General features: G+C 33.9%; 2 protein-coding genes across 14 annotated transcripts; both read left to right on the plus strand.

Moving 5' to 3' along the window:
* The first annotated feature begins 5,653 nt into the window (after window positions 1–5,653).
* LOC11413364 (putative disease resistance RPP13-like protein 1) lies at window positions 5,654–10,752 on the plus strand. Its single transcript, XM_003599374.4, has 2 exons — window positions 5,654–9,681; window positions 10,451–10,752. Exon 1 carries the CDS (start codon window positions 5,774–5,776, stop codon window positions 8,654–8,656), a length of 2,883 nt encoding a protein of 960 aa, XP_003599422.2. The 5' UTR covers window positions 5,654–5,773; the 3' UTR covers window positions 8,657–9,681; window positions 10,451–10,752.
* Window positions 10,753–16,031: 5,279 nt separating this feature from the next.
* Window positions 16,032–27,541, plus strand: LOC11405256 (putative disease resistance RPP13-like protein 1). Of its 13 annotated transcripts, none has more exons than XR_005645395.1 (5): window positions 16,035–16,103; window positions 16,201–16,269; window positions 16,860–19,274; window positions 19,405–19,471; window positions 27,285–27,342. XR_005645395.1 is itself a non-coding variant. In XM_024779700.2 (2 exons), exons 1-2 carry the CDS (start codon window positions 22,683–22,685, stop codon window positions 27,384–27,386), a joined length of 1,662 nt encoding a protein of 553 aa, XP_024635468.1. In that variant the 5' UTR covers window positions 22,523–22,682; the 3' UTR covers window positions 27,387–27,541. The 13 variants fall into 13 exon arrangements, 1 of the variants encoding a protein (XP_024635468.1); XR_005645392.1 differs by having other exon boundaries at window positions 19,405–19,498; window positions 27,285–27,332; XR_005645393.1 differs by lacking the exon at window positions 27,285–27,342 and adding an exon at window positions 20,182–20,363 and having other exon boundaries at window positions 19,405–19,498.
* Window positions 27,542–27,900: the final 359 nt, after the last annotated feature.

Below are 27,900 nucleotides of genomic sequence, written 5' to 3' on the forward strand. Positions count from 1 at the left end.
ATTTGACTGCATTATGTAGATCTTCAACCAGTTGTCAAAAATGTTGCTCTATATTTGAATACCAAGAGGTTTGCTATGAGTTAGATCATGCTGCCGTGGCGATAGAAATATCTCAGTTGGCAAGGCAGCAAGATCTAACTCAAAACAATCATATTGAAACACCTTGTCTTTCATCGTTATGTTGCAGATCTGAATCCGAAAAGGTTTTTATGAGCTCGATCCAGTTGGCCTTCCGATAGAAATATGTCAGTTGGCAAACTAGTTGGGTCGAGTTCAAAAACACATCTTCGAACACCATCCTAGAATATTTTGTTTTTTTATGTTGTTTTATGCTGCTTACTTTTTTTTTTCCTATCCATTTATTAGTTATTTTCTACGTCATATTCCATGAAATCTCTCTAAAAAACCCTCCAAATAGGCATTCTCGTGCGGTTCAGATTATATAATCCAGAATGTTTTTGTCATTTCCGGATTATATAATCCGAAAACCCTCAATTTGTTTTGGATGGTGGCGTTTCACCAAAGGTTTGGCCGATTAGTGGAGTTTTAATGCATTTTTTGGACGATTTTGAATGTAGAACATGTTTTATTTGACTCTACTTATGACCTATGACTGATTTACGACTATAAATATGCTTAGATCTTCAACAATTTCCTTCATTCTTCACTTCACCTTTTTTCTTACATTTTCTTCAATTGTATTTAGTTTTTTAGGAGTGTTTGTGGTGTCATGGTCATTGTTGACCGTTCATATAACCCCTGCAATTGCTCTGCAGCTTATGCGGGGGTTATATAACGGTCAACAAAGACCTTTGACATAAAAAAAACACCAAAAATCATATTTCGAAAGTGTCCGAATTGCGTTTTCCGGATAACTCTAACAATCTCGTTCAGATTACATAATCCAAACTAGGGGTATTTTTGTATTTTTTGCAGGTCCAGCGAAAACAGTGGAGGGTGGGAAAAGTAATAGTCCTAAGATTAACTTTGAGTCATCAAAGCCTTTCTGACTCGACCCGGCTCGGTTTCTCTACGCGATTGGCACTTCAATTTCATTAAAACATATTTGTTAACTTGCACCAATTTGTTAACTTAGACCCAGTTTTATTTTATAACAAATAGCTTGAGGGATATTTACTAAACTATCTCTTACTTTAAATTGGTTTACACCAGTGGATATTGGTTTTTTTTTTGTCCTAATAAAAATGTGCACTTTTGCTAAATTGGAACTTCATGTTTTTTGTTGGTCTAAGTTAGCTAGACATGGCAACGGGGCGGGTTTTATCATACTCGGCTCCGCCCTCGTTTCACTGTACCCAGCCCTACCCCCGCCCCCAAACCTTGTCGAGGATAGAAATTTTACACCCCGACTGCCCCCAACGGGGACGGGTTTCCTGTCCCCGCCCCAGCCCCACCGTGAAAACTGTAGCAATTTTTTCTTCTTCACAGCGACAAAAAGAGCTAATAACAAAAGCTTATAAAATCATTAGAGATCAGAACATCACAGTAAAAAAAATCGGTTTAGTGGCAAGATAATTAAAACTAAAGCTTCTAACAAATTTAGAACATATGCAAATTTTGTCTAAATTTCATTACAACTCATAACCAATCCATATTCAAAACAACAAAGGCTTCTAAAGAGCTCATAACATCTTTAAGTTCTTTCTAAATATTATTACAACTTGGAACCATTACATTTTCAAAACAACAAAGGATTCCAAATCATCATAACAAAATAAAGTTCCAAATGAACAAGTTTGCTAAAAATCATCATCTTCAAGGCGAGAGATTGCAACTGAACTAACGTCACTTATCAACGGTTAACCTATGTTTAAAAATAAATGTTAGAATATAAACATTTAACTTAACAAAATTAATATAAACTGTAAAGAGAATACCTTCATTATCAGACTCCATTTCAGTGAGTAAAAATAGCATTTTTATTTCCCACATTAGAATTAAAATTACCTATCAATAAAATACAATTAAACAATGGAAATCTTTAAAATAACAAAATTATTAACTAATTCAAATACATTCATATTGAGGTGAATAAATAAAAAATGTACCCGTGTTCTTAGACTCCATAACCAACTTCTAGCACACATAAAAGCCTCTAAAGTGGTCCAATGAAGTCGGCTTCGATGAGGACTTACAATATAACCACTTGTACTGAACACAGATTTAGAAGCTACAGTAGAAACAGGAATCACCAACACATCTCTTGCAATTGCTTGAAGTGTTGGATACTTGACACCATTCAACTTCCACCATAATAAAATATCAAAATTTGGACTTCTTGGTAGAACTTCCTCATCTAAATAAACATCCAACTTTGTTCTAACATATGAAGTTCTAATTCTTTTTTTTCCTAATCACAAACAAATCAAATTTTTTCAAACCATAACTACCAATTGGACCGTCAATATATTCCTGAGGACCTAAAAGACCTCCAGAAAGGTTTTTAGACCCTTCCAGAGGCCTCAACGCCCTCCATAAGGCTCTTAAGGTCCAAGGCGCGCCCTCCTCAGGGTGCCGCCTCAATCTGCTTCTAGAAACCTCTAGAAAGCCGCCTAAATACCTAATTGCCACTATTACTTACAACCTAAGTAAACATAAATCAGAACCATAGAGGGCTATAAATACAACCCTTGAGAGCACTCTCAAGGCATGACCAATACAATACAAACCCTAATACAATTATTGTACTTTTTGCAAGTACAGTTGGCGCCATGTACAAACTTGCCCCGATAAATTACATCAACAGAGTACTATAGCGCCAAAAAGGCCTCGCCCAAGTTACAGAGTATTATATCGCCAAAAAAGGCTTGCCTATACCATACACCCACGAACTCGCCGAAGGAGATGCAAATGCATATATCGCCCATCTTCCAAAGAGCAACATTATAATTAATCACTTCGTCTTGTCCCAAGACTCATGCTTAGGAGCTGTGGATTATCGACTATATAAATCACCTCTCCTTGTCTCAAGACTCGTGCTTAAAGAGCTCAGCTTGTATTTCTTTCGCAATCTCGCCATGAAAAGTCGTCACAAGTGATTCAATTTATCACGCCATGACAAACCATTTCACCTTCTCCCAAAGCTCGTGCTTGGGGGGCTTGGGAGTAGTCAACCTATAAGACAAATCGAATGAATGCTCCCTAGGGGCTCCGAAGATAGGTGTAAATACCCTAGGGGGGTTCTCCAAGTTCAGATGATAAACGCCCAGGGACGTACACGAAGTATAAGACAAGACATATGCAAAAAATTTAAGCAAATTAATCACTTCGCCTTGTCCCAAGACTCGTGCTTGGGTGGCTGTGGACCGTCAATATATTCCTGAGGACCTAAAAGACCTCCAAAAAGGCTTTTAGACCCTTCCAGAGGCCTCATCGCCCTCCATAAGGCTCATAAGGCCCAAGATGCGTCCTCCTCAGGGCGCCGCCTCAATCTGCTTCTAGAAACCTCTAGAAAGCCTCCTAAATACCTAATTGCCCCTATTACTCACTACCTAAGTAAACATAAATCAGGCCCATAGAGGGCTCTAAATACAACCCTTGATAGCACATTCAAGGCATGACCAATACAATACAAACCCTAATACAATTATTGTACTTTTTGCAAGTACACCAACCTTACCAACATTAGCATCCACCATTTGAGAATCACCACTAGAATCATTGTTCATTCTCGATTGATAATCATAAAGCAAGTCATAACACAATAGTCAGATTGACTTAACTTGATGATCAACATCATTTCCATAGAAGATTTCGTAATAGTATTCAAGCAAATCAGTTTTGTACCTAGGATCCAAAACAGCAGTGACACCCATTATTTCATGAATCACACTCCAATACTTATCAAACTTTATCAACATGTTCTCAGCCATTTTTTTTTTATCAATTCATAAGAGGATTCAACCCACGTAAGTATTGCTTCTTTAATCTCATAAATCTACTGAATCAAAGGCCTTCTCAAACTCAACCTTAAAGAGTAGCATGTCCATCAAGAATTTGTCTATGATGAATGAAGGCTAACTGTGTTTCAGAAATAACACTTTCCGTGACACAACGCAGTCTATTGGCTAAAACCTTTGACAAAACTTTATACAAGTTGCTTACCAAAGAGATGGGTCTAAAATCATTTACGCGTTGAGAATTATCAATTTTTCGAATGAGGGTAATAAAAGTGATGTTGATACCTTTTGACAACTTTCCATTCCCGTGGAATTCGGTAATGAAACACGTAAATTCTTCTTGAAAATCTGGCCAAAAATCTTTGATGAAACCAAAATTGATACCACCTAGACCTGGACTCTTGTAACTATCATAATTCCATACAACCTGTTTCACTTCCTCGACACTGCCCCACGTTTAACTTTTTGAAATTAAGATTATCAATGCCAAGTCTTTCAACTGCATGTGACTGAAAACTACACCCCCTATTAGTCTGAATTACACTCCTTTCCTTTTCTTTTTTTTTTTTTTTTTTTTTTTTTTTTTTCTGGTGGTGGCCGAGGTTTGAACTCATGACCTTGCATATATTATGCATTGTCCATACCAACTGAGCTAAGCTCACGAGGACACTCCTTTCCCCTTTTATATTAAAATATACATCCCCATTTTATTTAAAACATATTAAAAAAATGTTTCACTTTCATTCCTTGAGAGAAACTTGAATTACATTCCCCATCTTATGTTAAAATCTTGATCCCTTAATAATTTTTTTTATGTCTAATAATTTAGTAAAAAAATAATCTAACACACTTTGAAGAAAAATGGTATGCAAGACCCATTTTAATATAATGAAAGTTCAAATGCATGTTTTTCGCTATTTTTTATTCACAATTTCATTAACATAAACATGTGAAAAATTACTAAAGTTTTTTTTTGAAGAAGCTAAATTAGCCCACCCAAATTGACATCGGAGAGAATCGAACCTGAGACCTCAAGGAAGAGCAGACTCCCAGATCCCAAGCCAATACCACCAGGCCAACCCAAGTGGGTTTTGAAAAATTACTAAAGTTGATAAATGATGATTATTTAAAAATGAATTTTATATTCTAAATTGTATAATTAATAACAAAAACATTTAAATTGAATTATCATTGACATTTAGATGATATAAAAATGAATTTATTTTTCGATGGTTTAAAATTATTATATATCATAAAAATATTTATTTATATTTATTAAGGGAAGAAATTGTAATTCAAGCATCTCATAGGGGATAAAAATATTAATTTTGTTTTTCAAGGGAGGGAAATGCATATTTTAACATAGGAAGAGAGAAGAGTGTAATTCAAAGAGGGCGATGTAATATACTCATAATTAAATGATATATAATTTTATATATGTGAGCATCTACTTGATTGATAGAAAAAGTTTTGTAGTGATAATTTTTTTTTTTAAAGACTTCTCCCTAAAATAAAATATCTCATATATCCGTAATACAAAAAAAAAAAAAAAAACCATATCACGTCGAAGGTTCTAACCATTTTCATCCATAATTGACTATCTAATCTATAGTTGAAACTTCAAAGATGGCAATTGCATTTTTACGTGTGAAACTTTTCTTTGTATATTTATTATTTAGTCAGATGTGGATCCATAAACCATTAATGAGCTCTGCTTGCCAACAAAGAAGTCATTCACATGTTATTCATCAAAAACTGTTTTGTTATCCATTCACATTCCAGTCATAGCTCTTGCTTTCCTTCAAAATTTCATTTTCAACTTTCTACCTTGCTGGTTTATTTTACTACAAAAAATGGCTGCAGCTTTGGTGGGAGGCGCATTTCTTTCTGCTACTATTCAAACCATAGCAGAGAAGCTAAGCTCATCAGAGTTTCGTGTTTTCATAAAAAACACAAAGTTCAATTACTCGCTATTGGCAGATTTGAAAACAACACTTTTTGCTCTTCAAGCTGTTCTAGTTGATGCAGAGCAGAAACAATTCACTGATCTTCCTGTCAAACAATGGCTTGATGACTTGAAAGACACAATCTTTGATGCTGAAGATTTGCTCGACTTAATAAGCTATGCTTCCTTGCGGCGCAAGCTGGAGAACACACCAGCTGGTCAGTTGCAAAACTTGCCTTCATCATCAACAAAGATCAATTACAAGATGGAGAAGATGTGTAAAAGGCTGCAAACTTTTGTCCAGCAGAAAGATATCCTTGGCTTACAAAGAACTGTAAGTGGTAGAGTTTCTCGTAGAACACCTTCAAGTTCAGTGGTAAATGAATCTGTCATGGTGGGTAGGAATGATGATAAAGATAGACTCGTCAATATGTTGGTATCAGATATTGGAACAGGCAGAAATAATAATTTAGGTGTTGTTGCAATTTTGGGTATGGGAGGCGTCGGTAAAACAACACTTGCTCAACTTGTTTACAACGACGATAAAATTGAAGAACATTTTGATCTGAAGGCATGGATTTGTGTACCGGAGGATTTCGATGTTGTGAGAATAACCAAATCTCTCCTTGAATCTGTTGTTAGAAATACAACATCTGTCAATTCAATGGTCGAAAGCAATAATCTTGATATCCTTCAAGTTGAGTTAATGAAACATTTGATGGATAGAAGATTTTTGTTTGTGTTGGACGACATGTGGAATGACAGTTATGTTGACTGGGATGAGTTAATAACTCCCTTGACTAACAGAGAAACAGGAGGCAAAGTGATAATAACAACACGCGAACAAAAAGTTGCAGAGGTCGCATGCACATTTCCTATTCATAAATTAGAACCTCTATCTGATGATGATTGTTGGACTTTACTCTCGAAGCATGCATTTGGTGATGAAGACTATGTTCGTGGTAAATACCCAAAGCTAGAAGAGATTGGCAGGAAGATTGCTAGAAAGTGTGGTGGATTGCCGATAGCTGCAAAAGCACTTGGAGGACTATTGCGTTCAAAGGCGGTTGAAAAAGAGTGGACTGCAATTCTGAATAGCGACATATGGAACTTAAGAAATGATACAATTTTGCCCACTTTGTATTTGAGTTATCAATATCTTCCCTCTCATTTAAAAAGATGCTTTGCCTATTGTTCTATTTTCCCAAAAGATTACCCACTGGATAGGAAGAAATTGGTTTTGTTGTGGATGGCAGAAGGCTTCCTTGATTATTCTCAAGGCGAAAAAACGGCGGAGGAAGTCGGTGATGATTATTTTGTCGAATTGTTATCTAGATCGTTAATTCAACAATCAAATGATGATGCTTGTGGAGAAAAGTATGTCATGCATGACCTTGTTAATGATTTAGCAACATTCATATCAGGAAAAAGTTGTTGCAGGTTTGAATGTGGTAACATTTCTAAAAATATCCGCCATTTGTCATATAACCAAAAGGAGTATGACAATTTCATGAAGTTGAAGAATTTCTACAATTTCAAATGCTTGCGAAGCTTCCTACCCATTTACATCGGACCCATTTACTTATGGTGGGCCCAAAATCACTTATCCATGAAGGTGGTTGATGATTTGCTACCAAAACTCAAAAGGTTGCGTGTGTTATCGCTATCCAAGTATACAAACATCACCAAGCTACCAGATTCAATTGGCAATTTGGTGCAAATGAGGTATCTAGATCTCTCCTTAACTAGAATCAAAAGCTTGCCTGATACGATATGCAACCTTTTTAATTTGCAAACCTTTATTTTATTTGGTTGTTGCGATCTTTGTGAATTGCCAGCGAATATGGGAAATTTAATCAATTTACATCACCTTGATATAAGTGAGACTGGCATAAATGAGTTGCCCATGGATATTGTACGACTAGAAAACCTTCAAACATTGACAGTTTTCATCGTGGGGAAGCTACAGGTAGGGTTAAGTATCAAAGAGCTTCGGAAATTCTCGCACCTACAAGGAAAACTTACCATCAAGAACCTAAATAATGTAGTTGATGCCACGGAGGCACACGATGCCAACCTGAAAAGCAAAGAGAAAATTGAAGAGTTAGAGTTGTTATGGGGCAAACAAATTGAAGACTCACAAAAAGAGAAAAATGTACTTGAGATGTTGCATCCATCAGTAAACTTGAAGAAACTAATCATAGACTTGTATAGCGGGACAAGCTTTCCAAATTGGTTGGGAAATTCTTCGTTTTCTAACATGGTATCCATCAACATCACTAACTGTGAATATTGTGTGACACTTCCACCGTTAGGGCAACTACCTTCTCTCAAAGACCTAAGTATAGGGTATATGTTAATATTGGAGAAAATTGGCCCAGAGTTCTATTGTGTCGTAGAAGAAGGTTCTGATTCTTCCTTCCAACCATTTCCCTCCCTTGAGTGTATAACATTTTTCAACATGCCAAATTGGAAGGAATGGCTTTCCTTTGAAGGAAACAATTTTGCCTTTCCTCGTCTTAAAATTCTGAAGATACTTAATTGTTCTGAATTGAGGGGGAATTTACCTTGCCACCTTTCTTTCATAGAAGAAATTGTAATAGAAGGTTGTGCTCATCTATTGGAAACACCGCCTACTTTGCATTGGCTGTCGTCATTGAAAAAAGGTAATATCAATGGGCTTGGTGAAAAGACTCAATTATCATTGCTTGGGAGTGACTCTCCATGTATGATGCAACATGTAGTCATTTGTAGGTGTGTTACGCTATTATCTATTCCAAAAATGATTTGAGAAGCACTTGTCTTCAACACTTGGAACTCTATGATATTCCATCTCTCACTGTGTTTCCCAAAGATGGTCTACCCACTTCTTTGCAGTCACTTAGTATTAAAAGGTGTGAGAATTTATCCTTTCTTCCTGCTGAAACGTGGAGCAATTACACATTGCTTGTGAGTCTTGATTTATGGAGTAGCTGTGATGGACTAACATCCTTTCCACTTGATGGTTTCCCTGCACTCCAAAGACTTAACATTAGTAACTGTAGGAATTTGGATTCCATTTTTACTTTAAAAAGTCCTTTACACCAATATTCGAGCCTCCAATCACTTCATATCCAATCCCATGATTCAGTTGAATCATTTGAAGTCAAGCTTCAGATGAACACGCTCACGGCTCTTGAAGAGTTGGACTTGGATTGTCAGGAGTTATCATTTTGTGAAGGAGTTTGTCTTCCTCCCAAATTACAATCAATTGATATTTGGTCCCAAAGAACAACAACTCCTATAATGAAATGGGGTCTTGAAGATCTGACCGCTCTTTCAAGACTGAAAATTGGAGCAGGTGATGATATATTTAACACCTTGATGAAGGAGTCGTTGCTTCCCATCTCCCTTGCATCTCTATATATCAGTGATCTCTATGAAATGAAGTCCTTTGATGGAAATGGGCTTCGACAAATCTCCTCTCTCGAAAATCTTGAATTTCTTAATTGTCTACAGCTTGAGTCATTGCCAGAAAACTGCCTCCCTTCCTCGCTGAAATTACTTGTGTTTGAAAACTGTAAAAAGCTTGAATCGTTTCCAGAAAATTGCCTACCTTCGTTGCTTGAATCACTTAGATTTTATGGTTGTGAAAAGCTTTACTCATTACCAGAAGACAGCCTTCCTGATTCTCTTAAGCTACTGATCATTCAAAGATGCCCAACATTAGAAGAAAGGTATAAAAGGAAGGAACATTGGTCCAAAATTTCTCACATCCCTGTCATAGAAATAGATGGACAAGTCACAATATGAGGACAGGCTGTGTTCCCGTTTCAGGTACATTTATCTTTTATCTCTTTACTCCAAATTATTTATTTTCTCATTTGTACGCGTTTATTTGTGTTCACAATCCAAAGACATCTCTAAATATTTCCACAAATTCTCACAACAAAGCCAATAATCAATCTTTGCTACATATGTATTTTTTTATAGGCAGTTCTTAGTGGTAACTTGTACATGGAAAAAGAATTGTTAGTTGTAAGGATCGAGTCCTAGACGTAAAATACTCTCTTTAATGTACAATTCATGCATAGGTCCTCTGTATGAGATTTGATGATCTATCAAAGTCTTTTTGCTGCAACTTTTATTCCAATAGTCAATTGATGTAGTTTGATACTTTTCTATATAACTATATAAGTTATATTGGAAAACTAGTTTTTATTAATTTTTGGGATTATAAAACTATCTTTAGTCTGTAATATTGGCTTCTACTATGTTTTGAATTCTTTATCTTTGTAAAGAAAACTAAGTAAGGATTTCACAGAATCAAAATTTGTGCACTTGTTGAATAAAGTTGAATTGCTACATTTATCTCAAGAAATCATAGCAGAATCAATATTTTACTGTCATAATTGGGATAGTACAACTGAGAAATTCAGCTGGAATAACTCATTATGTTTTGTTATGAAATGTGCTTGAGAATAAAACTAGATTTTTGTAAACTGGAATCTGAGTGGAATTATTTTACGAACATTTTGTACAGCAATAAAAATTACATAAGGTCTTCAGAGCTAATGAAAGAAAAATGCTTATTTGATCTTTACAGGAGATCAAGGCCTAAGTGGATGAAAATCAGGTCGCTGGATGAATTCAAGACAAATGTGGGTCTGTCATGATTCTTCTTGTAAACTTGTTTTAGATTGGATTTACTTAGCTAATATGCAGTCTGCATGAGCCAGTTAGACAACACAAAGCAGTAGGGTTTGTATAATATTCTTAATTTGAATCTGTAAGTGAATTAATGCTCCTATAAACATTTGTTGAAAATAGTTACATACAGTATATCCTGTCTTCAAAGTACATACATTGTTAAATTAGGTCTGTCTCGTGTCGGTATCTAAGATTATATTGAATTATATAATTTTTTCAAATTATTATCGGTGTTGACGTGTCAGTGCCTATGTCGTGTCCGGTGTCTATATTTGTATCCGTGTTTTATAGTCTAACTAACTATTGAATGATAAAGATACTCGGTGTTGACGTGTCAGTAATAAGCTAGTCTTCTTGAGTCTTTGCACCTTACTGCAAAATATTTATCTCTTAATAATCATTCTCTGCTTTAACAAATCAACAGAAGATGGCTGCAACTATGATAGGAGGAACTTTTCTCTCTGCAACTGTTCAGACCTTAGTTGACAAACTTGCTTCAACAGAGTTTCGTGATTACATCAAAGAATCCTAAGCAATGCTATAGTCTACAAATCAAACCATTTTAATTTCTGCAATCAACTCAATTGTTTTACGCAATCAAATCAAACTTGCAAACTCCCCCATTTTAATTACTATTTATTTACTTTTTTAATAAGTTCATCTAGTTGCCTAGTTGAAATGACAATATGAAACATCCTATTTCTCTATGGAATATTCTAGAAATAAAGAATTCTCCAAAAAGGAGGTATAGGAAGAAAGTTATGAATCAAATACCAGGAGTATGTCAATACGCGGGTTTAAAACCAACAATTCAATTCTTTCATCAAATACTTTATGTGCATGTTAAATTTGCAAAATACTCAAACATGTGGGAACATATCTAAATACCCAAGAGTGGAAACAAGTATTCTTCAATAACCCACATTTTCTAATTCAATTTCTACATGCAAGACATTAATCAACATAATGGCGGAGCAAAAAAAATAATTCCGGATGGGCTACCAAAATGAACTATAATATAAAAAACAAAATTTATGTTTAGTGTGCATTAAACATAAAGTTGAAAATTAAAAAATTAAACTAAATATATTAAAAATTTAAAATGATTCTCTATGCATTCCAAAATACTTGAAATAACTTCTCTTTCGATATAAATTGTCATAACATATTTAGAATTAATGTCTTGAAATTAGCGTATTATACACTTCTCAAATAAATTAGGTTTAATTACCTTTTTGGTCCTCTAACTATTTAATTGGTATCAGATTAGTCCTTTAACTAAAAATTGATTTATTTCGGTCCTCTAAGTTTCTCACCATTACTACATTTAGTCCTTTCTGTTAGTTTTATTCAAATAAACGTTAGGGTTTGTGTCATATGGGTACCTGACCTCCTGTTTCACATATACATATGAACCATAACAATTACCAATAATATCAGTCACTATTTAATCATAATACCTTAACAAGGCATATGACCAAAATGATACTAATAAATAAAGTTAGAGGACCCACATAACACAAACCCTAACGTTTATTTGAATAAAACTAACAGAAAGGACTAAATGTAGTAACAGTGAGAAACTTAGAGGACCGAAATAAATCAATTTTTAGTTAGAGGACCAATCCGATACCAATTAAATAGTTAGAGGACCAAAAAGGTAATTTAGCCAATAAATTAAATATCAACCATTTAATGACATCCAAGAGTATATTTATTCTTGAAGTAAAGTAAAGTAAACAAATCACAAAGCATATACACGGAGGTGAAGAGAATTGGGTGGACCAGCTTAAAGTTTGTATTTAAATTTAGTAGTATATTTATAATTACACATATAAAAAATAATTAAAAATATTGGGGGTCGGCCGTGGCCCACCTTAGCCCAAGTAGTGTTGCGCCACTGAATCAACATAACCCTAAACACACCTAAAGAGAGGTTTAAAGTTGGGGATTCTATGTTACCTTAATGAGAGAAGATGATGGCGAAATTCTCAAATTGATCTTTAGGGTGAACTCTAGCTTCCTTAATCTTCAATTAACTTCAATCTTCTTCTTCTCATCACACAACGTTATTTCTCTCTCAACCCTCTTTGACGTAGATAAAATAGTCACAAGGAAGGGGGACTTGAATTGTGACCCTTTAAAAATTACTTAAAATTAATTCTCAAGTTGTTTACTTGGAATGTTTAAGTTAATGAAATGACTTCAGAACGTTCTAATGTTCTTATGCAAAAATTGCTTGATAAAATAAATGTGTTTGTGTGTGTGGTGTATACTGAAATTAAAGAGTATAAGAAAGAGAGAAAGAACACACAAAGATTTATAATGGTTCACCCAATGTGGGCTAGTCCACTCCTCACAATCTTGTGAGTGTTTCCACTATGATGCTTGAGATAACCTCTCAAATCCTGAACCTTACAATCTTTGTTCACCTGAACAATTACAACCCTGTATTCTCTAAGCCTCAACAGGTCTGCACCTTCTTACTAAATTAAATATCAACCATTTAATGACATCCAAGAGTATATTTATTCTTGAAGTAAAGTAAAGTAAACAAATCACAAAGCATATACACGGAGGTGAAGAGAATTGGGTGGACCAGCTTAAAGTTTGTATTTAAATTTAGTAGTATATTTATAATTACACATATAAAAAATAATTAAAAATATTGGGGGTCGGCCGTGGCCCACCTTAGCCCAAGTAGTGTTGCGCCACTGAATCAACATAACCCTAAACACACCTAAAGAGAGGTTTAAAGTTGGGGATTCTATGTTACCTTAATGAGAGAAGATGATGGCGAAATTCTCAAATTGATCTTTAGGGTGAACTCTAGCTTCCTTAATCTTCAATTAACTTCAATCTTCTTCTTCTCATCACACAACGTTATTTCTCTCTCAACCCTCTTTGACGTAGATAAAATAGTCACAAGGAAGGGGGACTTGAATTGTGACCCTTTAAAAATTACTTAAAATTAATTCTCAAGTTGTTTACTTGGAATGTTTAAGTTAATGAAATGACTTCAGAACGTTCTAATGTTCTTATGCAAAAATTGCTTGATAAAATAAATGTGTTTGTGTGTGTGGTGTATACTGAAATTAAAGAGTATAAGAAAGAGAGAAAGAACACACAAAGATTTATAATGGTTCACCCAATGTGGGCTAGTCCACTCCTCACAATCTTGTGAGTGTTTCCACTATGATGCTTGAGATAACCTCTCAAATCCTGAACCTTACAATCTTTGTTCACCTGAACAATTACAACCCTGTATTCTCTAAGCCTCAACAGGTCTGCACCTTCTTACTAAGTTACCCACTTAGACTTTTACAACCTTTGCTCAAATTAACACTTTAGTAAGCCTAAAGTTAGATGAGACTTTGATTACAATTTGTATGAAGTTTGAATGTTTGAAAACAAACAAGAGGAAAAAGGATGAAGAAGTTATCTTTAACAAGATAATAGAAAGAATTGGTTTACAGTACTACAAGAAGATATAAAAATCTCAATGATGATCAATTCAAAAATGCTAAAGCTTCAAACACGTTTTAGATGTTTTCTTGTATGCTTTGCAATAGTGCAAGTAATGCTAAGCCTTTGATCTCTATTTATAGAGTTTTTGAGCTCATATAGCCGTTGTAGGGTGACCATTGGTGTTATGCCATGTGTCCTGGGCTCCACAAACTTATACTTGAAAATCTGGGTGAACATTTTCACCATCAGAATGTTGTTGTGTTCTTCATCAGAATGTTCATAGTCTTAATGAACATTGAATATCCTTTTTGACATTAACCTTGTAAATGTCTTCATTGCTTGATTGATCCATGAAAATGTACTTTTCTGGACATTTATTCATGTCACGTGTGACTTGAATGCTCTTGATAATGTTCTTGAAACTCTTGGCTTGTGTAAAGACAACCTTCTGAACTCTGCTTGAACATTATGATTAACTCACTGAGCAACATTCTGAACTAACTTTCTGACCATGGAGTTAGTTCATAAAACCAATTGTCCTTTGATTAACCCACATGACCCTAAGATGAACCGCGCTTCGTTGCAACGCGGTTCCATCCTCATTGGCCGTTCATACAAACCCTGAAAGTTTTCAACGAGGCCCTTATCTATGAAAGGCCAATGATGGAAAACCATGGTTGTAGAAGGAAGAAGAGGAGGAGAGGGTGGGAGAGGATGGTGTGAGAAATGGTGGGGTTTGAAAGGCTATTTATAGGGAGGGGTGGGTCAAAAACGGTTGGGAGGCCATAAATGCAGTCAAAAAATGCATTTTACCACGTTTTTTTTTACTTTACCACCAACAAAAACGTGTGGTGCAGACCACCGGACATGAATGATGCATTCCAGAATATATAATCCGGAAAGCACATCTGTTTTCCTGAATATATTTTCCGGATTAATGCGATAATGGTGTTGAACGAGGGAAAGGTTGTCACTTCCTATAGGGCTAAGGACATTCCGGAATGTAAAATCCGGAAAGATTCAGAGCCATTAATGTGGGTTTGGACGGTTACAACAACCACTAACACGTTTTCATTGACTGTATTAATGACCTAGGACTTCTTTTAGGCTATAAATAGGCTTCTATCTTCAACAAATACCTTCATTCTTCACTTCACCTCTTTTCTTACATTTTCTTCAAATGTTTTTTAGTTTTTTGGAGGTGTCGATGGTGTCATGGTCATTGTTGACCGTTCATAGGAACCCTGCAATTGCAATGCATTGCAGCTTGTCTGGGGTTCATATAACGGTCAACAGAGACCCTTGACATCAAAGAAAGACACAGAAAATTACATAACATCTGGTCCAGATGTCTGTTTCCGAAAATCACTAACAATCTAATCCGGATTATGTAATCCGGACCAGGAGTATTTTAGTAAATTTTGCAAGGGGCGCGAGAAGGCAGCAGGGTGGAAAAAGTAATAGTCTAAAAATAAAGGCTACACTATTTTGAACAATCTGGTATTTACAACAATTGTAGCATATGGGCCACAAGATTCAATCACAGCTAATGTGCCACATTTTGTAGTTAACTTTGATCCAACAACACACTCAATCACAACTATTGCAACACCGTTGGTAGTTAACTTTTATCAAACAATACACCAATGAATGCATAAATGTATTATTCAACGATATTATTCTTTTTTTAGTGATTTTTCCTTTAATATCATGAAAAGTTATAAAATAATAGAGATTTTAATTTTAAAAAAATGATATTTTAGGATTGATAAGTTTTTTATATAACCTCAATTCTTGGTGTTCTAAAGGGACAAACAAAACACATTGATGCAACCGTAAAAAAAAACACATTGATCCACTTAAGAGACATTTAATAATGACTTCATAAGTGCTAAAAGATATTTAATTGTTCTACGAAAAAAACAATTTAATTAAAGTAAGGAGAATATGAACTTTATAAATTACAAAGTGATAAAACTATTTGTTAAATGTAAATGAGGGAAACATGGACAAAGTTTACAAGTTTGTTTATGTTATGATTATCTTTTTCTCTCAAATTATTGTAGCAACAAATGCTCAAAGTAAGCCATTTTTTAATTTGCCTTTTTTTTTTTTAACCAATATATCATATATTATTCCATGTTAGTTACACTCTTCTCTTCTCCTTTTTCATTACAGAGATTCGTAGATGTTTTAATGATGCTCATTGTCCACCAGATATGTGTACCCCTGGTGTGATACCGAAGTGTAAGTTCACCATTTGTAAATGTTAACCATTGAGTTATCTAAAAGATTATGTACTATCATGATTCTGCATTTAGTGTACAATATTCAATTAGTTGCTTTTTAGTTACTTTGTTATCTTATTTTTCTAATTTCAAAATCCTTGTAATCAAAGATGATGGTAAAGAAATGAAATAAGTTAGTAAAATACTACTATTTTGATTGTCTTCGTTTCTCTTTATTTTAGAGATATTGTCGTAGCCTTCTATTCAGGCTGACATATCACATTTTCTTTCCAACCATACTGCTTATCATAATATCTTTAATAGTTAAGCTAGAAATTAGTTTTGTTACTTCTATGCGTATAATTTTATATTTATGTTGTAATATTGTTACACTTTTCTTATCATCTCCATTTTTTGAAGAAATGAAAGTAGTTAGGTAACGAAAGTAGGTATAAATAAATGGTTGTACCTTTAGCTCATATAGTCTAAAATTTTGCTGTTGGTAGATTGTATTCATTTACTGACCAACACTTTATTTGGTCTACTCATTTGACCATATAATCATCAATTCCTTGGACTAATTAATGTTTCACCTTACAAAACTGTTAGGAAACATGCATCTATGGAAAGAATGAGAGAAAACTAACAAACTCTTTGTATTATGGAAAATGGAATATTACAAATGAGGGAAAGTATCCCACTAATGGGGTGGTTACAACTATATATATTACTATAGAACTAATACTACTTGTAACTAAACTATATCTCTAATAAAAACCAGTTTTATCTCAGTAATCATCTCATAAGTCCTAGTTCAACTGACAAAAATGCCGAAATCGTTAGGTTGTACGTTGTGGTCAGGGTTCGAACCCGATACCTCCACTTTGCGTGTGTGAATTTATGATGGCTTTATCAACCCGTCTATCTAAAAAAAAGATTTTCCCAGTAATCAGTCTAAGAAAAAAATAAGTAATCAGTATCAAACGTATATTCAAGCACTAATCAATACCTAAATTCAGCAAGCTTCCAAAATGATATAATTATTTGGCAACAATGCATGCCCTTTTATCAATATAAGAAAGATTCTTTAAAAAAAATCAATATAAGAAAGATGCACATAACAGTTATCATCATATGCAATCAGTATGTTTCATTAGATTTCATATCACATAAAAGGGTAGGCTCAAAATTGACCACCATTCTCAACTGCCTCAGATGAGAAGGTAGGCTCAAAATTGATGGGAAGGCAACTAATGAAAGGTTATTATGGGCAAAACCAAAATATTGAGGTTTATGAGGGAAAGACTTAAGAAAACTAGTGTCTAAGTTTAAATAATAGGAATATTTTACTAGTAATATATAAAATGAGTAAATTACACTCTCCAATCCCTTAAAGATGCTTGAATTACACTCCCCTCATCTCCCCTTCAATTCAGAACATATTAGAAAAAATTTCACTCCCCTCCTGTAAGAGAAGTTTGAATTATTTTCCCCTCTCCTTTTATGTTAAATCTACACTTTACTTCCTCAATAATTTTTTATTTTCTGTAATCAACTCAATTGCTTTGTGTAATAAAATCAAAATTGCAAACGCCCCACATTTTAATTACTATTTATTTACTATTTTAATAAGTTCATCTAATTGCTTAGTTGAAATGACAATACATATGTTTTATTATTTGAAAAAGATTTGATCCACTTGCCAAATTTAATTAGGTTTGGTGCACTTGCCAAATTTAATTATCAACTAACTAGAAGATTAGTCAAGTCATATCTTTTGTACCTGGGCACCATACTTCATGGTACTCACAAAAATGATAAACGATTTAGATTTCATTATGAGTAATAAAATAAGGAGGGTGACTCATTGTTGGCCGGTAATATGATGATAGCAATATGGATTTAGAGGGGATTTTTTCAAAAAAAAAAAAAAAAAAAAAAAAACTAAAGGGGATGACAATAGATTTCCTCTAAAATATATGAAAATCTTTACAACAATTTGACTATTGGAATGATAATGCGGATACTAAGATGATTAAATTAAAACGATGCTAGGAATAGTTTTAGAGAAATGATAGATGCAGTGATAAAAGTTATCAATTTTTTTTTAAGATAGTATATTTGCTAACACCTTTTTCTAATAAGTTTTAACTCTACCGCTTACAACATCTAGTAAGTTAGCACCAAATATTCTTTTTCTTTTTTAATTTCATTTTCTCTTTGTTTCTTTTCTTTTGTTTATTTTTTCTCTAATTTCTTTTGTTTATTTTTGTAATTTCTTTTTCTTTTGTTTGATTTTATGTTTCTTTCATTTAACCTCTTTTATTTTCCTAGTTTTCTCATCACATGCTACCTCGATACTTTAGAAAATGTTAGAAGGTAAATCATTTTCTTTTATTTTATCATTGAAAAAATAAAGGCTACACTATTTTGAACAATCTGGTATTTACAACAATTGTAGCCTATGGGCCACAAGTTTCAATCACAGCTAATGTGCCACATTTTGTAGTTAACTTTGATCCAACAACACACTCAATCACAACTATTGCAACACCGTTGGTAGTTAAGTTTTATCAAACAATACACCAATGAATGCATAAATGTATTATTCAACGATATTATTCTTTTTAGTGATTTTCCCTTTCATATCATGAAAAGTTATAAAATAATAGAGATTTTAATTTAAAAAAAAAAGATACCTTATGATTGATAAGTTTTTTATATAACCTCATTTCATGGTGTTCTAAAGGGGAAAACAAAACACATTGATGCAACCCTAAAAAAAACACATTCATGCACTTAAGAGACATTTAATAATGACTTCATAAGTGCTAAAAGAAATTTAATTGTTCTACGAAAAAGACAATTTAATTGAAGTAAGGAGAAGATGAACTTTATAAATTATAAAGTTATAAAACCATTTGTTATATGTAAATAAGGGAAACATGGATGAAGTTTTCAAGTTTGTTTATGTTATGATTATCTTTCTGTTTCTAATTCTTGACGTAGCAACATATGCTGAAAGTAAGCCAGTTTTTAAATTACCTTTTTTTTTTTGTAACAAATATATTATTCCATTTTAGTTACACTCTTTTCTTCTCCTTTTTCATTACAGAGATTCGTACATGTTTTAATGATGCTCATTGTCCACCAGATATGTGTACCCTTGGTGTGATACCGAAGTGAAGGTTCACCATTTGTATATGTTAACCATTCAGTTGGTAAGGACAATGCATAATATATACAAGGTTATCTACTATCATGATTCTACATTTAGTTTAAAATATTAAATTAGTTGCTTTTTAGTTACTTGTTGTCTTATTTTTCTAATTTCAAAATTCTTATAGTTATTGCTTTTTAATTTAGGATGATGGTAAAGAAATGAAATAAGTTAGTAAAATACTATTATTTTGATTGTCTTATTTTCTCTTTATTTTAGAGAGATTGTTGTAGCCTTCTATTCAGGCTGAATATCACATTTTCTTTCCAATCAGTTATCATAATATCTTTAATAGTTAATCTAGAAATTAGTTTTGTTACTTCTATGCGTATAATTTTATATTTATGTTGTAATATTGTTACACTTGTTACACTTTTCTTATCATCTCCATTTTTTTATATCCTTCATAATAATAGAATGAAATCGTGATAATAATATTCTCAATTCACATATGCATGTGATTGTGAACAATCTTATGGTAAAAAATGTTACAGTTGTAATCTTTTGTTCATTATACAAAGAAATGAAAGTAGTTAGGTAACGAAAGTAGGTATAAATAAATGGTTGTACCTTTAGCTCACATGGTCTAAAATTTTGTTGTTGGTAGTAGATTGTATTCATTTACTGATAACACTTTATTTGGTCTACTCATTTGACCATATATCATTAATTTTTTGGACTAATTAATGTTTCACCTTACAAAACTGTTAGGAATCATGGCATCCATGGAAAGAAGGAGAGAAAACTAATAAACTCTTTGTATTATGAAAAATGGAATATTACAGATGAGTGAAAGTATCCTACTAATGGGGTGGTTACAACTATATATACTACTATAGAACTAATACTATTTGTAACTAAATTATATCTCTAATAAAAACATATTTATCTCAGTAATCATCCCATAAGTCCTAGTTCAACAGACAAAAATGCCGAAATTGTTAGGCCGGATGTCATGGTCGGGGTTCAAATCCGATACCTACACTTTGCGTGTGTGAGTTTATGATAACTTTGTCAATTCGTCTATCTAAAAAAAAAGATTTCCCTAGTGATCAGTCTAAGAAAAAAACAAGTAATCAGTATCAAACGTATATTCAAGCACTAATCAATACCTAAATTCAAAAAGCTTCCAAAATGATATAATTATTGGGCAACAATGCATGCCCTTTTATCAATATAAGAAAGATTCTTTAAAAAAAATCAATATAAGAAAGATGCACATAACAGTTATCATCATATGCAATTAGTATGTTTCATTAGATTTCATATCACATAAAATCGTCAACAAAGGCGTTTTCCTAAACAAAATTCGTGAAACAAAAACTGAAATTTCAAGAGCAAATTACATATCAAAATATTAATGTTTTCCTTCCACTGCAGATTTCATTTTTCTTTTCTTATGTGAACATCCGTACATGTTGTTTTAAACTTTTTGTCAAAAGAAAAACATATTATTTTTAACTTTTTCAATTATCAATTATGATCATTTAAAGATATTAACAGCAAATAATTGAAAGAAGTGGTCCTGCTCAAATAACTATTCACAACATTATTATTCTTGGACACCAAATTTGACGATGATATAGGTCCCTTGGGTTGCTCAAAGATCCCTCACCGATCGGATTGTAACTCGCATTCGTCTTTTTTAGGATGCCCAAAATTTGAATTCGTTGGTAATTAGAGGAATTCTTGTAGTGTAGTTAGTAACTCCCGGTCAACATTTTCATAAATGTGAACAATTTGAGGGGTTTATTGAACAACCGTCATGTGTTGTGGTGGTTGGGTCAAGTCTTTGTTTGGGTCCATTATCTAATGTAACATCGATTACATTAATCATACTTGGACATCCATTTTTTTACTTAAATGCTTAATTCAATTCACGATCAAAATTATCGTTAATTCAACTACATAAATTAACCACAATTTTCAACATGAATTGAATTAACCACATAGTCAGTTGAATTACAATATTTTAAGAGAGAATTATGTTTTAATTTTATTTTTATCTTTTTAACTTGAGTCCATAAGCACAGGTTAGCAACCGTTGATAATAATGGTCCATAAACGAAGAAGCATTATTATTACTCTTACTATTCATTCACATGCTAAGTCGTCTTTAGTCTAAACTCCTTAATTGCCGTTACTACTATATCATTGAATCTTCATAGCTGTTAAGTTTCTTTGATCCTAATATGCAATTTTATCTACAAGTTTTTTCCTTTTGCTGCTTTAATTTACCCATCAATTATTTGTTATTGCTGTGAAGCATAAACACCTCTATGACTAGTCGTATCGCGGTGTCCGAGACTCCTATGACACTTGTCCGATACGTGTTGGACAACTAAAATCAGTGTCTTAAATAAAATTGTTTTTTCTTTGATTCGACACTTCTAGGGTCGGTGTCCGACACCTGTATAATACTCATACGAGTCGTGTCAGACAACTCATGCAAATATCTAAAATATTTTTTCTCTCTTACTTCCATGTACCGTAGATACAAGAGTTACATATGTTTTAAAAAATGTTAATCAATTAGGGGGTAATATACATTATAGCTTATTATAACATTTTTAACCTTTTTGATAGGAGTTGAATAAATAATGGTCAAATACTACGATATCTTATTTTAGAACTTTTTCTAATGAAATAACTTGCTCAAGTTATATGCTTATCTATGTGGCGGTGTTGGTGTCCTATATTTTTGATACTGAAGTATCCGTGTTAGTGTCGTGTCAGATATCCATGTCAGAGTCCATGCTTCATCGGTTACTTGCGGATTATTGGTGTTATAGCAATAATGTCATATTTTCTTATCATTTACGTTCATACCTTCATTTAGTCAATGTTATATTTTTCAGCAATGTCACTCTAGTCTCTAATATAAGTGATTAGAAAAATGATAATATGATAGTGATATATGACTCATTAGAGGACTTTTCCTATCTCTTTCCAAAAGCAATTGCTAAAGTAAAAATGTACACAACTTTTCCTTTTTCTTTGTATCAATTATTTTGAAGGATGTGGGTCCAGTAATCACTGATGACCTATGCTTTCCAGCTTTCAAATTTTGTTTCTTACGCAACAAATAAGTCTTCCTGAGTCTACCTTTACCATCCAAAAACATTACTGTATCCATTCACATATCTTCAAAAAAATTCTCTCAAAACATCATTTAAACTTTCTTCCTTGCTAACTTACTTTACCAAGCAAACATGGCTGCAGCTTTGGTTGGAGGTGCGTTTCTCTCTGCTACCATTCAAACCATAGCAGAGAAGCTTACCTCATCAGAGTTTCGTGGTTTCATAAAAAACACAAAGTTCAATTATTCACAACTGGCTGAGTTGAAAACAACACTGTTTGCTCTTCAAGCTGTGCTGGTTGATGCAGAGCAGAAACAGTTCAATGATCTTCCTGTCAAACAATGGCTTGATGACTTGAAAGATGCAATCTTTGATTCTGAAGATTTGCTAGATTTAATAAGCTACCATGTCCTGAGGTCCACGGTGGAGAAAACGCCAGTTGATCAGCTGCAGAAGCTTCCTTCAATTATAAAGATCAATTCCAAGATGGAGAAGATGTGTAAAAGACTGCAAACTTTTGTCCAACAGAAAGATACACTTGGCTTGCAAAGAACGGTAAGTGGTGGAGTTTCTTCTAGAACCCTTTCAAGTTCGGTGCTAAATGAATCTGACGTGGTGGGTAGGAATGATGATAAAGATAGACTCATCAATATGTTGGTATCAGATGTTGGCACAAGCAGAAATAATAATTTAGGTGTTGCTGCAATTGTGGGTATGGGAGGCGTCGGTAAAACGACCCTTGCACAGTTTGTTTACAATGATGCAAAAGTTGAACAACATTTTGATTTCAAAGCCTGGGTTTGTGTATCTGAGGATTTTGATGTTATTAGAGCAACCAAGTCTATCCTTGAATCTATTGTTAGAAATACAACATCAGCTGGCTCAAAGGTTTGGGAAAGCGATAATCTTGATATCCTTCGAGTTGAATTGAAAAAGAACTCGAGGGAGAAAAGATTTTTGTTTGTGTTAGATGATTTGTGGAATGATGATTACAATGATTGGCTTGAACTAGTAAGTCCACTCAATGATGGAAAACCCGGGAGTTCGGTGATTATAACAACGCGCCAACAAAAAGTTGCAGAGGTGGCACACACATTTCCTATTCAGGAATTAGAACCTCTATCTCATGAAGATTGTTGGTCTTTACTCTCAAAACATGCATTTGGTAGTAAGGACAGTGATCACAGTAAATACCCAAATCTTGAAGAGATTGGCAGGAAGATTGCTAAAAAATGTGGTGGGTTACCAATAGCTGCCAAAACACTTGGAGGACTTATGCGTTCAAAGGTAGTTGAAAAGGAGTGGTCTTCAATTCTAAACAGCAACATATGGAACTTACGAAATGATAAAATTTTGCCTGCTTTGCATTTGAGTTATCAATATCTTCCTTCTCATTTGAAAAGATGTTTCGCCTATTGTTCTATTTTTCCAAAGGATTACCCACTTGAGAGGAAAAAATTGGTTTTGTTGTGGATGGCAGAAGGTTTCCTTGATTATTCTCAAGATGAAAATGCGATGGAGGAAATTGGTGATGATTGTTTTGCTGAATTATTATCAAGATCATTAATTCAACAATTAAGCAATGATGCTCATGAAAAAAAGTGTGTCATGCATGACCTTGTCCACGATTTAGCTACATTCGTCTCAGGAAAAAGTTGTTGCAGGCTTGAATGTGGTGACATCCCTGAAAAGGTTCGTCACTTCTCATATAACCAAGAATACTATGACATTTTCATGAAGTTTGAGAAATTATACAATTTCAAATGCTTGCGAACCTTTCTGTCTACATACTCCAGGGAAGGCATTTACAATTACCTATCCTTAAAGGTGGTTGATGATCTGCTCCCATCACAAAACAGGTTGCGTGTGTTATCACTGTCAAGGTATAGAAACATCACCAAGCTACCAGATTCAATTGGCAATTTGGTGCAATTGCGGTATTTAGATACCTCCTTCACTTACATCGAAAGCTTGCCTGATACAACATGTAACCTTTACAATTTACAGACCTTGAATTTATCAAACTGTACGGCTCTCACTGAATTACCAATACATGTTGGAAATTTAGTTAGTTTACGTCACCTTGATATAACTGGGACTAACATAAGTGAGTTGCCTGTGGAAATTGGGAGACTAGAAAACCTTTAAACTCTCGCACTATTTTTAGTGGGTAAGAGACATGTAGGGTTAAGTATCAAAGAGCTCAGGAAATTCCCAAACCTACAAGGAAAACTTACCATCAAGAACCTGGATAATGTGGTTGATGCCAGAGAGGCACACGATGCCAACCTAAAAAGCATAGAGACAATCGAGGAGTTAGAGCTGATATGGGGAAAACAAAGTGACGACTCGCAAAAAGTGAAAGTTGTGCTCGATATGTTGCAACCACCAATAAATTTGAAGAGCCTGAATATTTGTTTGTATGGTGGGACAAGTTTTCCGAGTTGGTTGGGAAGTTCTTCGTTTTATAACATGGTATCTCTCAGTATCAGTAATTGTGAAAATTGTGTGACACTTCCATCCCTAGGGCAGTTACCTTCTCTCAAGGACCTAGAAATATGTGGTATGGAGATGTTGGAGACAATTGGCCCGGAGTTCTATTATGCCCAGATTGAAGAAGGATCTAATTCTTCCTTCCAACCATTCCCATCCCTTGAGCGTATAATGTTCGACAACATGCTCAATTGGAATGAATGGATTCCCTTCGAAGGCATAAAATTTGCTTTTCCTCAACTTAAGGCTATAAAGTTACGTAATTGTCCAGAACTAAGGGGACATTTGCCCACCAACCTTCCTTCCATAGAAGAAATTGTAATAAAAGGTTGTGTTCATCTATTGGAAACACCATCTACTTTGCATTGGTTGTCTTCAATAAAAAAAATGAATATCAATGGGCTTGGTGAAAGTTCCCAATTGTCATTGCTTGAGAGTGATTCTCCTTGTATGATGCAAGATGTAGAGATTAAAAAGTGTGTTAAGCTATTAGCTGTGCCAAAATTGATTCTGAAAAGCACTTGTCTTACACACTTGGGACTCGATTCTCTTTCTTCTCTCACTGCATTTCCCTCAAGTGGTCTACCCACTTCATTGCAATCACTTAATATTCAATGTTGTGAGAATTTATCCTTCCTTCCTCCTGAAACGTGGATCAATTACACATCACTTGTGAGTCTTAAGTTCTATCGTAGCTGTGATACACTTACATCCTTTCCACTCGATGGTTTCCCTGCGCTCCAAACACTTACCATATGTGAGTGCAGGAGTCTGGATTCCATTTATATTTCAGAAAGGTCTTCACCTCGGTCGTCGAGCCTCGAATCACTTGAGATCATATCCCCTGATTCAATTGAATTATTTGAAGTCAAGCTTAAGATGGACATGCTCACAGCTCTTGAAAGGTTGACTCTAGATTGTGTAGAGTTGTCATTTTGTGAAGGAGTTTGTCTACCTCCCAAATTGCAATCAATTAAGATTTCTACCCAAAAAACAGCACCGCCGGTTACGGAATGGGGTCTCCAATATTTGACAGCACTTTCCGACTTGGGTATTGTAAAGGGTGATGATATATTTAACACCTTGATGAAGGAGTCATTGCTACCCATCTCCCTTGTGACTCTAACTATCAGGGATCTCTCTGAAATGAAGTCCTTTGATGGAAAAGGGCTTCGTCACCTCTCCTCTCTCCAACGTCTCCGTTTTTGGGATTGTGAACAACTTGAGACATTGCCAGAAAACTGCCTCCCTTCCTCGCTGAAATTACTTGATTTGTGGAAATGTGAAAAGCTTAAATCATTACCAGAAGACAGCCTCCCTGACTCTCTGAAGAGACTGCTCATTTGGGAATGTCCATTGTTAGAAGAAAGGTATAAAAGGAAGGAACATTGGTCCAAAATTGCTCACATCCCAGTCATATCAATAAATTACCAAGTCACAATATGATAGACAAGTTGTGTTCCCATTTCAGGTATGTTCCACAGTTCCTACCAGAAAGCCAATAATCAATCCTCTGTATGAGATTTAATGATATCTCAGAATTCAACTTTTTGTATAGCGTGGACACTCCAGTCTTTCCGTTTTTATCGGCAAAGAACAATAAAATTGGAAGAAATAATTAAATTAGGGGTAAAATTAGAAGAAAAAATACCACAATATTTTTTATTTAAGGTCAAAATAAGATTTTTTATAATGTTCAATATTTTTTCTATTTTTGCGGATTGTTCATATATTGTTATAGACGTGTATTCTCTGTATGAGATTTGAGATTCTAAATGGAATTTTGATCATTATTTTCTTAACTTCCCTCCTTTCACCAAATTTCTTGAAACATATAGGTGAAGAAATTTCAGTTTTCTGTATTTTATAAGGTTGTTTATCAATAAACTCCTACCTAGGGTCCATTTGGAATAGACTTATTTTGAAGTTTATATAAAATAGCTTGCAAATAAATAAGCTTATATGTATTATTCATAAGCTTGTCAATGTAGTTTATGAAACAACATTTTATGAAGATATAACTTTTGTTAGTGAAAACTTATAAATTATCGTAAAAGCTTGTTTATTTGCATAAACTTATAAATAAATCAATCCAAACAGGCCCCTAGTCACTTGCTATTATATTATTTGCCAAGAAATTCACTTCCAGAATCATTCTGTTGAAACTGTTGGTGTTTGCCAGTTAACATAATATTAATTGAGGTGTTACTCAATATTTGATATTTTGTGTCTTCTTTTCAGAATAGGCATAATAAATGGATGAAAATCAGCTCACTTGATGAAATGAAGAAAAAAGTGAAACAAGATTTTGAGTTCATGATTCCTCTTGTAAGCTTGTTTTAGAGGAGCCAAATGCATGGTTGCCATTGATTGCATCAAGATTGAATTTGCTTAGCTAGTATTAATTATGTATTTTCTTATCATTTGACTTCACCTTTGAATATTTTTCAATACTATGCACAACAGGGTTTGTAATATAAGTAATTTTCGATTTTACACACCGTAAAAAAAAAAATTGATTTATCTCTCTGTAAAAAAAAATTGTTTCGATTTACCCCCTAATAGACTAAACAAAAACGAAAATTTCTTAAAAAAAAAAATTAAAATTGGTTCTTGTTTGGCCTATTAGGGTGTAAATAAAAAAAAATTACAGGAAGGAAAATCGGAAATGACCTTACAGAAGTAAAGACCTATTAACCCCTTTGTTAAATAATGATCATGGTTGATGGATATGATCAGAAAGGGTAGATACTTACTGGTGGAAGATATGATTAAAGGATAAATAACAAATATTTTTATGATTGTCAAGCAAGTCTTCCTTTGCCAAGGTTATGTTGTGTATGAATGAAAGTTTATT

The sequence above is a fragment of the Medicago truncatula genome, chromosome 3, assembly GCF_003473485.1.
Source record: "Medicago truncatula cultivar Jemalong A17 chromosome 3, MtrunA17r5.0-ANR, whole genome shotgun sequence".
NCBI lineage: Eukaryota > Viridiplantae > Streptophyta > Magnoliopsida > Fabales > Fabaceae > Medicago > Medicago truncatula.

Coding starts and splice junctions, on each gene's coding strand:
- LOC11405256 (XM_024779700.2), top strand. CDS start 22,683: ATGGCTGCAGCTTTGGTTGGAGGTGCGTTTCTCTCTGCTACCATTCAA. Junction 24,243..27,284: donor GTGGTGACATCCCTGAAAAG/GTTCGTCACTTC, acceptor TCTTCTTTTCAG/AATAGGCATAATAAATGGAT.
- LOC11413364 (XM_003599374.4), top strand. CDS start 5,774: ATGGCTGCAGCTTTGGTGGGAGGCGCATTTCTTTCTGCTACTATTCAA.